The sequence below is a fragment of the Mercenaria mercenaria genome, chromosome 16 (assembly GCF_021730395.1).
Source record: "Mercenaria mercenaria strain notata chromosome 16, MADL_Memer_1, whole genome shotgun sequence".
Classification (NCBI taxonomy): domain Eukaryota; kingdom Metazoa; phylum Mollusca; class Bivalvia; order Venerida; family Veneridae; genus Mercenaria; species Mercenaria mercenaria.
Window position 1 is genome coordinate 48442075 of NC_069376.1, and position 12550 is coordinate 48454624.

Sequence of the window (12550 nt, forward strand, 5' to 3'; positions counted from 1 at the left end):
ACCAATCAGCTGTCCAGTTTTGAAACTGGTCAAAAAATTCAGTTTTATATACCTTGGGCCCAGTACTGTAAAACATTTAGAGCGGACACAGTAGTCCAGTAGAAACAATGTGTAACTACGAAACTAGCAGTTGTGAGTTAGAGCCCCCACTTCTCCAACTAAAAATTACAAAAATGGGATAAGAGTCCTGTGTAGGGGTGCTTTACACATTGCATGCTTAAGAGCCAGGAAAGCTTCTGGAATTGGAGTATTTTCTTTATCTAATGAACTATCCTGCCACTAACTTACTAACTGTTTTCTTGAGAAGTCGGCCATATGGGTTACCAATGGCGACTATAAATAAGTTTACATACAATCAAACTTCAAACGTGTAAAATATTTACCATTCTGTTCAGCCTGATCCCCAGTTCTTCCCAACTCCACAAGTAGCTCCAGAGATCCAAGATTTACTAGTGTCTTCATGTTTGCATCATTCCTTGCCAACATTCTAACAGCTGTCATACAATACAATAACATATACATATGGATTGTTTTACTACACATCCCTAAATTTTTTATGAATTTAACAAATTTTATAATAAATTGTTGAAAATCAAGTATAAATAAGAACTCGTAGAACATGAGATGTCCCCAAAATGCATTAAGTAATCTGTTTTATTTTTCAAGCTATCGTCCGGAAACGGTTTAACTGTTCCGGTTTACTGTGACCTTGACCTTTGACCTACTGACCTCAAAATCAATAGGGTCATCTGCTGGTCATATCAACCTCCGTATCAAGTTTTGAGATCCTAGGCCCAATAATTCTCCAGTTATCGTCCAGAACGGTTTAACTGTTCCGGGTCACTGTAACCTTGACCTTTGACCTACTAATCTCAAAATCTACAGGGGTCATCTGCTGGTCATAATCAACCTCTCTATTACGTTTCGTGATTCTATGCCCAAGCGTTCTCAAGTTATCGTCCTGAAACGGTTTAACTTTTCCGGGTCATTGTGACCTTGACCTTCGACCTACTGATCTCAAAATCATTAGGGGTCATCTGCTGGTCATATCAACCTCCGTATCAAGTTTCCAGATCCTAGGCCCAAACGTTCTCAAGTTATCATTCAGAAACGGTTTAACTTTTCCAGTTCACTGTGACCTTGACCTTTGTCTTACTGATCTCAAAATCAAAAGGGGTCATATGTTGGTCATTTGGTCATATAAACCATCCTATTAAGTTTCGTGACCCTAGGCCTAAGCATTCCTAAGTTATCGTCCGGAAACGGTTTAACCATTCCGGGTCACTGTGACCTAGACCTTTGACTTTCTAATCTCAAAATCAATAGGGGTCATTTGCTGGTCATGACCAACTGCTCTATCAACTTTCCGGATCCTAGGCCGAAGAATTCTTGAGTTATCGTCCGGAAACGGTTTATCTGTTTCGGGTCACTGTGACCTTGACCTTTAACCTATTGTCCTTAAAATCAACAGGAGTCATTTGCTGGTTATAACCAACCTTCCTATTAACTTTCATGATCTTAGACCCAAGCGTTTTTGAGTAACCGCCCGGAAACCAATTGTTCTACGGACCGACCCACCGACATCTGCTAAACAATATACCCCTCTTTCTTCGAAGGGGGCATAAATAGCATAAACTGTGAAATCATGTTGTGTAAAGAAATTATCACATTTTAAGAAAGTCGACAATGGTAGAATGAACAATCCATAGCAAGACCCATGTAGTCAAAAATAATTACTGGTTAGAATTGTACACATAAATCAACTTTGCATTTAACTGTGGGTTTTACCTACTAAAACCTTTATACTTTTTCTCTTGAACTTTTTGTAAGTAATTCCTGATAATATGTAAGCAATCTCTCTAAGAATATTAATATAGGGTAATGTATGTGCGTGAAATTAGCCAGAGCAGCCAGAGTAGCCAGAGTTCAGCCAGAGTTTAGCCAGAGTAGCCAGAGAAGTCAGAACTCTGGTTACTCTGGCTAGCCAGAGTAGCCAGAGTTCAGCCAGAGACGTCATAACTCTGGTTACTCTGGCTGGCCAGAGTAGCCAGAGTTCAGCCAGAGTAGCCAGAACTCTGGTTACTCTGGCTGGCCAGAGTTCAGCCAGAGTAGCCAAACTCTGGTTACTTTGACTGGCCAGAGTAGCCAGAGTTCAGCAAGAGCAGCCAGAGTTCATCCAGTATCCAGAACTCTGGTTACTCTGGCTGGCCAGAGTCAGAAGTCAACCAGAGTAGACACAGTAGCCCGAGCCACCAGGATATCATTTGCTCTGGTTACTCTGGCTGTTTCTAATAGAGTAGCCAGAGTTCAGCCAGAGTAGCCAGAGTTTCTAGGATTTTAACATGTTCTGGCTACTCTGGTCAGCCAGAGTAGCCAGAGTAGCCAGAGTAACCAGGTCCCGTGTTCGCAAAATATTTTCAGTCTTAGCCGAGTTCGATTATGAAACTTAATATGTCATTTCTATGTAAATAGCATATTTAAAACTGAATTTCAAGTTAATAACTATTTTCAAGTGGTTAATTAAAGTAGCTCTGGTTACTCTGGCTGGCCAGAGTAGCCAGAGTTTCTAGGGTTTTAACATGTTCTGGCTACTCTGGTCAGCCAGAGTAGCCAGGTCCCGTGTTCGCAAAACATTTTCAGTCTTAGCTGAATTCGATCTTGAAACTTAATATGTTATTTCTTTCTAAATAGCATGTTAAAAACTGAATTTCAAGTTAATAACTATTTTCAGTTGGCTTGCCAGAGTAGGCAGAGTTCAGCCAGAGTAACAAGACTTTATTAGGATTTTAACATGTTCTGGCTACTCATACCAAAGCAGCGTAACATCAATGCTTGAAACTTAAATGGCAGACACTAGAACATAGAAGAATACATGCATCCCGAATAATGTTGTACAAATAACCATTAATCAAATCATTCAGTTTCAGTTTTAATATTGCATATGCCATGTTTTTGTGATTTTCCTACATATCTGCGATATGTCACATGTTTAATTGTTAAGCGCCCTTGAACGTATATTTTATATTAAATGGGCGCTCAACAAATCTGGATTAATAATAATAATAATAATAATAATAATAATAATGATGATGATGATGATAATAATATAATAATGATAATAATCTCATATACTAAGTTTTTCTGCAATGGATGCAATATGGTGTTACGGTATACTAATTGTGGGCGAACGTATGTTTTAAGGCAGTTTCTTCAATGTTATTTTTATTACATTTTACATATTTTTTTATAAATCTGAGAGTGTTACTAGCTTTTGAAGATGTAATTTCAATATGTGTTTCCAAGTTAAGACATCATTAATAGTAATCCCAAGATATTTAGCATTTCCTGTAGTTTTTAGTTCTTGATTAAGTAATTTATATGGAAAGATGATATTTTTTCTCTTTTTTTTTTGAGATTCCTATTACTTCGCATTTATCAGGATTGAATTCCATAGACCAATTACGTTCCCATTCTTCTAATTTTTTCAAATCATCTTGAACTTTGTAAGAGTCTATTAACGAGTCTATGTGAGGTATATGATAGTGTCATCAGCAAATAAGCGTATTCTACCTTTAACAGAGTCATGAAGGTCATTGATAAAACAAAAGAGATAAGGACCCAACACTGAACCTTGAGGAACCCCCTGATAGAACTGGTAAAGAGAGTGAACCTTCAGCTATTACAGATCGAGAACGGTTACTAAGGAAAGATTGAATCCAGCATAGAGAGATTCGGTAGACACAAAGTTTCACGATTTTATAGGGAAGGAGTTGATGATCGATCTTGTCGAAAGCTTTCAAGAAATCCGTTACAATTAGACCTGTTTGTTTCCAGATTGGAGATTGTCAAAAGTTTCTTGTGTAAAGGATAATAGTTGAGCCTCACAGCTATGTTTGGAACGGAAGCTATACTGGAAAGGTGTGAGAAGATTGTTGACTATTTTGGTTCTCTCAAGGTTGATTTTTTTGTGTGTTTTATGTATCAAGTGATTCATAAAACGGACTTCTGCCAGAGTAGCCAGAGTTTCTAGGGCTTTAACATGTTGCGAAATGACCCTTTTTTGTACCCTCAGTGTTTAGTGTTTCATGTATCAAGTGATTCATCAAACGGACTTCAAAGAATTGTCTTACTTATCAGTTAGCAGTCCTATAACTGTTTAATCCAAACACAGTCAATATCGTTTCATACACGTACACAAGTAATACCGAGTTAATACAACATGGAATGTTGATTGTCTGATGGCATAAGGTGACTACAATCATTTTTGAATGGCATTTTGCGTTTTGATTGGCATGTTACAGGTACCTACCTTTTTCCAAGTGTTTAGTTGAAATACCGTTATTAAGCCGCTTTAAGTGTATGTGTTCACATGTCAACATTTCTTCAACTTCCACAACTTTAAAATGCAAATTTCAGGAATTGGTTGCTGTTAACAAATATGAAAAATTTATTCTTCAATTTCTTTATATTATGTCTTCAAGTTAATTTATTTGGTACAAATTCAAGGCAAACACTGAAGTTAAATAAATACAAAACCAGAAGCCTTCAAATAAATATTCTTTATTTTTACACTCAAAGTTATATGGAATTCACTGCAATTGTTTATGATGTCAATATAAACAAGAGGACCCATATGGTCCTGAATAAGGTCCTGAATCGCTTACCTGGACCTTGTGGGTTATGACAGTCATAGTAAAAATTCACAATTTGTAATTGTTAACTCTAAATTCTGGGCATTCTAGAAATTTTAAACTTCTATTGTATAAGATTAGAAGTATATTGATAATCCACAGAGAGAGACTTATATTGCCCTGTAATTCAATCTTACCCTTGTGGCTCTGAAAAAGATTTTTGCTATGTAAGTATATCATGTTTTTTTTCTATATAAAACTTAAGTAGGAACCATTTTGACTCTGGGGTATTGATTTGAACATGTAAAATATCTTAACTCTTGTCATCGCGATTCTTTTGAGAAGATTTTAAAAGATTTTCCTGTAAGACTTTGCAAGCTCATTAGCACAAGCGGGGGCAATATTGACATCAGTGGACATGATTTGCTCAATTTCAAGAGAGGCATTCACTAGGCCATGCTGCATACAAAATATATATAGTCGTCTGGGCCTAAAGGAAAATAAGAATATTTTATAGGATTTAATATATTACTCTATGTGAAACTTAAAGCCCCAAGGCAGATCCAATATGACCCCGGAGTCCATGATTTGAACAATTTTGAAAGAGATGTACTTGCCAATGCTTCTTGCAAAATATCTAAGCTCTGGGTCTTGTGATACTTGAGAAGACTTTTAAAGTTTTACAATATAAAATGGAATAAGTACTGAGTTCAGTCGAAGAGCCTGACTCAATCTGATAGACAAGACAAAAGTTGATCACAAAACCTCATCTTGTCACACAGTGACACGAGCTAAAAAATTCAAGTATAGTGTATGAGGGTCATTCAATATATAATGGTAACTATTAAATATCATTTAATCTGACTTAGTCTTACCTATCAATTTTGTTCAGTAATGTAAATTGACTTTTCACCATTTTCACACTGTTATGTACGGCGTTCCGTTTGGACAATCGTGACTTTTTATTTAATACTATACCGCGATGCACGATGGTACGATGATACACTTGATACATATAAAACACTAAAAATCAAACCTGAGAGTACCAAGAGTACCAAAAGGGTCATTTTGCAATAGGTATTACAGTATTTTCTCTGGCTATTCCGGCTAGCCAGGATATCTAAAATCAATGGACATCTCGGAAATTCTGGTTGTTCTGGCTAGCCAAAGTAGCCAGAGCAATTGACATCCTGGTTATTCGGCTACTCAGGTCAGCCAGAGTAACCAGATTTCTTGCTACTCTGGCTGAACTCTGGCTATTCTGGCCAGCCAGAGTAACCAGAATTCTGGCTACTCTGGCTAAACTCTGGCTGAACTCTGGCTACTCTGGCCAGTCATAGTGACCAGAGTTCTGGCTACTCTGGCTACTCTAAATAGCCACTTGAAAATAGTTATTAACTTGAAATTCAGTTTTAAACATGCTATTTAAATAGAAATGACATATGAGTCGCGCCATGAGAGAACCAACACAGTGGGTTTGAGACCAGAATGGATCCAGACCAGCCTGCGCATCCGCGCAGACTGTTCAGGATCCGTGCTTTCCGCTAACAGTTTTTCCAAGTCCAATACGCTTTAAAAGCGAACAGCATGGATCCTGACCAGACTGCGCGGATGCGCAGGCTGGTCTGAATCTATGCTGATCGCAAAGCCACTATGTTTGTTTTCTCATGGCACGGCTCAATTATTAGATTTCATAATCAAATTCAGCTAAGACTGAAAAACATTTGTGAACATGGGACCTGGTTACTCTGGCTACTCTGGCTGACCAGAGTAGTAAAAACATGTTAAAATCCTAGAAACTCTGGCTTCTCTGGCCAGTCAAAGTAACCAGAGCAAATGAAGTGCTGGTGACTCGGGCTACTCCGGATACTCTGGCTGACCAGAGTATATATAGTCAGAACATGTTAAAATCCTAGAATTTCCTGCTACTATGGCTAAACTCTGGCTGGACTCTGGCTACTCTGGCCAGCCAGAGTAACAAGAGTTCTGGCTACTCTGGCTACTCTAAATAGTAATTAACTTGAAATTCAGCTTAAACATGCTATTAAATAGAAATGACATATTAAGTTTCATAATCAAACTCAGCTAAGACGGAAACAGGTTACGCTGGCTACTCTTAAAATCCTAGAAACTCTGGCTACTCTGGCCAGCCAGACTAACCAGAGCAAATAAAATCCAGGTGACTCGGACTATTCTGGATACTATGGCTGACCAGAGTAGCCAAAACATTTTAACATCCTAGAAACTCTGACTTTTCTTGCTGAACTCTGGCTAATCTGGCCAGCCAGAGTAAACAGAGTTATGACTTCTCTGGCTGAACTCTGGCTACTCTGGCTGAACTCTGGCTACGCTGGCTAGCCAGAGCAACCAGAGTTATGACTTCTCTGGCTACTCTGGCTAAACTCTGGCTGAACTCTGGCTGAACTCTGGCTACTCTGGCTGCTCTGGCTAATTTCACGTACATCACTAATGTAGTGCTCAAATATTTGTGCAAAGGAAGGATAGTTCTTAATTGCTTATCTCAATAAAATGAAAAAAGTTGAAACATAAAATAAGTCAAGAACATATCAAGACTCGGTAAACATAAATAATTTCATTAGTCGGATAAAAACGTAATTGTTCTGTGTTATGTTCTGACTTGGGTCATCCTGTGTGCATTTGTTTTCGGAGATGCATTGTGGTCCTATATGTTTAAAGTGTTTTTCTGGCTAAGAAAAACACAGGTGTCTTGGAGTTACGATACACATATATTTGTATCTTCATTATTTCTCACCAATTTTGTAACAGCTGGCATACAAAACTATAATACATATTTGTATCCATTGTTTAGTACTTGATACTTACTGAACCCACATTCTTTGGCAGACCATCCCTCACTACACCTTCGCATCTCGTCTTTCAAACTTTCCCTAAAATAATCTAACAGTATCTCCACAGTATTCTTATGACCATTTATAATTTCACATTCTTCCTCATTGATAATACCTGAAATGTAATAAGCATGACGTTGTAAATATCCTTGATAAATTAATTTTTGAGTTTTTTGAGTTTTTAAGTCACGCAAACATAAATCATGTCATAGGATCTCTCTCCAGGTTTTGATATTGGAAAAAGATCCCAGGTGCCTCTCCTGGGATTGTTTCAGGCACCGACTGGGCCCTAGATAGATGCATCGACCTTCCATAAGTAAGATGGATGGCTTCCCCAAATGATGACCTAAACAGGGTTTGCGCCATCTACGATTAAGAGCTCTTTTACATGGTCTGATCTTAACACTGGCACTAGAACCGCAAGTTTAGCTTTGAGTGGCCTATTTTCATAAATATATGCCTTATTTTTCAACAGAGGAGGGGACGTAATATAAAATAAAGCACCATTTCTTTGATATTTCATTATAAACTGAAAATTAGGCATATGTTTATGAAAATAGGCCACCCAAAGCTAAATCTGCGGTTCTAGTGCCAGTGGATCTTAAATGTAACTAATATGACAAAATTTTTGTTGTAATGTTTTTCGAATTGGTAGCACCTGAAATGTTACAGGTATGACAATATCCTTTTATGTGTTACGTAAAATGATTCTTGAGTCACTCACCTGCTAGACTAGCCAATGCGGTCAAAGCTAACATATCATTTGACGAACTGAGGAAAGGCTGTAATGATCTGATCATGTCCAAATCGCGTAATCGAGCAATATTTGACTCTCTCATTGACATGTTGTGAATCAGACCAAGCGAAGAATCCACTAACCCTTCCTCACTTTGCTGAAAAATTCAGTACAACAAAACTAAAATAGACTAGAAGATGTTTTTGTAGAAAAGCGCATGTCTCCCCCAAAGCATAGTAGTAACAGGCAAGAAGTCAGTAGGGGACAGGAGCGAAAGTCAAAGAGATATTGATGGTTGGCTGCAATAGGTATAATCTACTCGACATGTCCAATCATTCAATTAAGTTTCAACGTGATGGGTTTAGTGGTTCTCAATTTATGGATTGGAAACAATTTTCCATGTTCTGGCCCCTGTGACCTTGACCTTTGATCAACCCAAGTGAACCCAAAATAAATATGGCCATCTACTCTGCATGTCCAATCATCCTATGAAGTTTCAACATTCTGGGTCAAGTGGTTCTCAGATTATTGATCGGAAAGAGTTTTCCATGTTCAGGTCCCTTTGACCTAAGCCTTTGCTCGAGTGACCCCAAAAGCTATAGGGGTCATCTACTCTGTAAGTCCTACCACCCTATCAATTTTGAAGGTTCTGGGTCTAATGGTTCTAAATTTATTAATCAGAAACCCTTTTCCATGTTCTGGCCCCTGTGACCTTGACACTTGATCAAGTGACCAAAAATCACTAGGGGTCATCTACTCTGCATGTCCAGTCATCCTATGAAGTTTCCACATTTTGGGTCATGTGGTTCTCAAGTTATTGATCGGAAACCGGTTTTCATTTTCATACCCCTGTGACCTTGACCTTTGATCGAGTAACCTCAAAAACAATAGGGGCCATCTACTTGGTAAGCTCTATCACCCTATGAAGTTTGAATGTTCTATATTAAATGGTTCTCTAGTTATTGGTCAAAAATAAAGTGTGACGGACAGATGTCCCTGTGACCTTGACTTTTGATGGAGTGACCCCAAAAACTATAAGGGTCATCTACTTAGTAAGTTCTATCATCCTATGAGTTTTATAGGCTCTGGATCGAATGGTTCTCAAGCTATTGATCGGAAATTGTTTTTCATGTTCTGGTCCCTGTGACTTTAACCAAAGTCACCCCAAAATAAATAAGAGTCATCTACTCGGCATGTACAATCATCCTATTAAGTTTCAAGATTCAAGATCAAGTGGTTCACAAGTTATTAAACGGAAATAATATTCCATATTCAGGCCCCTGTGACCTTGACCTTTAATGGAGTGACCCAAAAACAATAGGGGTCGTGTACTCTATAAGCCCTACCCTACCACCCTTTGACGTTTGAAGGTTTTAGGTCAAATGGTTCATCAGATATTGAAGGGATATGAAGTGTGACGGACGGACGGACAGGGCAAAAATAATATATCTCCCCCAGTGGGGGGAGACATAATGAAATTTAGAAGGACTTCCTTCCTGACTCGTTCTGTTTATAATTAAATGGAAATGATTTAGCGGTTAGTGAAGAGGGCCTGACAAAAGTTGTGTTTGCGCCACTGTCCAATGGTGATCTATATTTGTATTAAATTTGTTTGGTGGGAATTTATGAATTTCAAAACAATTAAAGGGCAATAACTCTGCACTTACTGAAGAGATACTGATGAAAGATAAGCAAATATCACTTCCCTATAGTCCTCTATATTTGTATTAAATTCCATGAAGATCCATCAATAGGTTACTTCTATACACTTTTTTACCAAACCAAGAAAAAAAATGTCTCCTTTTACATGGTCAAGGGGAATAATACTGAATGTGAGCAAAGGTTATGCGCTAGTTAATAATTCTGTGAGGTTTGGTGATTCTACCTAAAATACTTTTTGAATTATAAGCATTTACAATTTAAGATGGACAGATGAGCAGACGCACATACATACGCATGGACTAATGAACATGGCGGGGGATAAAAAAGTAGAAGGATTTAAGAAAATAGGTATATTGCAAAAAACACGAAGTACTTAACAAATGTGGATTTTAATCAACATGTTTTTCCTGCCTGCCAGGTCAGTTTTCAAAAACGATAGGGCAGCTAAACTTATTTCCAATTTAATTGGTATTGCTTAAATTTTAAGTGGCCATTCAGTACTTGTGTTGGAGTTACAAGATTTCGTCCACTAGTATTTCATAGCTTAATTAAATCATCTAAGAAGACTTCTTACAATTAATTTGAACATGCACAGTAGTTTCACCAGTCAGCCAGTCTTTACCCAACATAAAAATATTTCCTGCTTTTTTTTTTAATCTTCCCAGTGTTTTTACCAATCCAATCTGTAAAAAGATCCTTTGGAAGCATAGAATGCAACCAATCAGAATAATAGCAGACTCAGTTTGACTGAGTCTGTTCATGAGAGGTAATGAAATGTGCAACACCTCTCACGCCCCCTAGCACCGGCTTAAGCGGAACTCTATTATACATGATTATATTAAATGGACTCCATAATCCCAAAGGACAAACACACATAATTTACCACACATGATAGGCAGTCTGATACGACTCGTAAAGTCTAAAACTGTGATCACTAAGCACTGATACAACAATCTCCAAACAGAGGAGCAAAATTGTTTTCAGAAAAAAGGCTGTCATAATGTGTAAGGCATCTGAATCCTTTATAGTCTACTTCAAATTACAGACACTACAGCATGCTGGATGACATATGAGATTTCCCCAAAAATACCGGGTAGTCTTTCTGTCATTATTTGTAATAAGTTTCCTCATGAATAAGTAATTACCAAATTTTTGAGAGAAATTTACGATATTTTCTAGTACATGAAATGAGGTTTCCACCCCAGAAAACAGAAATGAGAGTGATCTCCGGTTCTGCAATATTACTGAAGTAAACTTACTTTTAGTGGCGGTTCAACTTTTCCTAAATGCCTCTGCTGTGTGTCTTCTAGGATCTGTTTTATCAACTCTACAAACCCAGGTTCATTTGCCGCGGCAATAGCTAATTCATCCGAGCCATCACTAAAATTCACCAGATTTAAAATGCTTTCTAAAAGAGGAATATATTTCTTATCATTCTGTTTTCCATCTTCTAATTGCCATCCATTCTTGTATGTGTTCATAATGATTTCACAGCTCAAATTAAAAAACTTAGTTTCAATCATAATTTTTGCAATATCCTCTCTGAATTTGATTATTTCTTCTAACACTGTTCTTCTTAGGGCACTAAAACTCTCATCAAATTTCCTTATACAATTTCTAATCTTTACAACATATTCTCCACCTTCTGCTTGTCGAGTTTTAAGTGCGACAACTTCATTTGCTCTACTTCTTAGATAATCAAATGATTTCTGTTTAAATTCTGCAATCTCTTCATCAGTCATTAGTTCCAATTCAGCAACCTTTTCTCCACCCTGAGTCTTTGCATTTTCTTGATTTTTCTCTGTTCCTGCATCTTTATCATCATCATCTAATTTCTTTTCTTTTTCAATTCCTCTAGAGTCCTGTTCAGTTTTTGATTTTTCACTTTCATTGTCCAGTGCCACTATAGCACCTGGGGCTTGAGGAGGATGAGTATCAATGTTATTCAATGGTGGAGATTGAGGTGGATGCGAGTTTATTTCTGAACTGTCTTCCATTTTCTCAGATGTACTGTGCTTTTCGAATTCTGATTCAGTAACTTTGGAGTTGCTGGTGCATGACACTGCTGATCCCATTGAAATCTACTGCAGTACTCTCAAAGTGAACTATCTGCAACAACACGAAACCCTGCGGCTGAATAAATTTAAAACAACAAGAAAACAAGAAATTGACCAACAATATAATCTCTGTTTAATGACATTTCTGAAGTGGCTTTAAATTTAACTTTTACCCTAATAAATTTCTAAAATGGACCGGTCTATTATTCAATCTGGGCAGTACCATTTATTATTTGAAGGGGTGTTCACTGAAAAATTACTGATTAAATTACAAACAGTGGTGTGCAGGCTGATCTTGGTCGCAAAGGCAGAATCAAACGACGACAGCAGGCTAAATGTCAATTGCACTTTTACTGGATATACGTGTAGACTGTGGTGTGGTCATTTCATTTTGACACCAGACAGACATATTATCTCAACATTTAGTAATTATATAATTGTTTTATACTTTCATCTTCTTTCATATAATGGTTTTGTTATAATATATAAGAGTCGGGGTAATTTGTTTGCAGGTCTGGGATCATATTGTCAACATACCTGTTTTCAAGCCCCACCTATTTTCAAACCCTAAACTTCTACTCTGTTTATTTTACC

The 12550-nt window shown here is 37.4% G+C and overlaps 1 protein-coding gene across 1 annotated transcript in view; it reads right to left on the bottom strand.

The window, feature by feature from the left end:
- The window catches only part of LOC128549690 (uncharacterized), a 60281-nt gene that overhangs the window by 26063 nt on the left and 21668 nt on the right, over window positions 1-12550 (bottom strand). The window contains exons 2-5 of the mRNA XM_053526988.1: window positions 11159-12008; window positions 8226-8394; window positions 7476-7616; window positions 384-494 (exon numbers count right to left, since the gene is read on the bottom strand). Of these exons, the coding sequence (XP_053382963.1) occupies window positions 384-494; window positions 7476-7616; window positions 8226-8394; window positions 11159-11974 (1237 nt within the window). The 5' untranslated portion in view covers window positions 11975-12008. The remainder of the gene's footprint in view (window positions 1-383; window positions 495-7475; window positions 7617-8225; window positions 8395-11158; window positions 12009-12550) is intronic.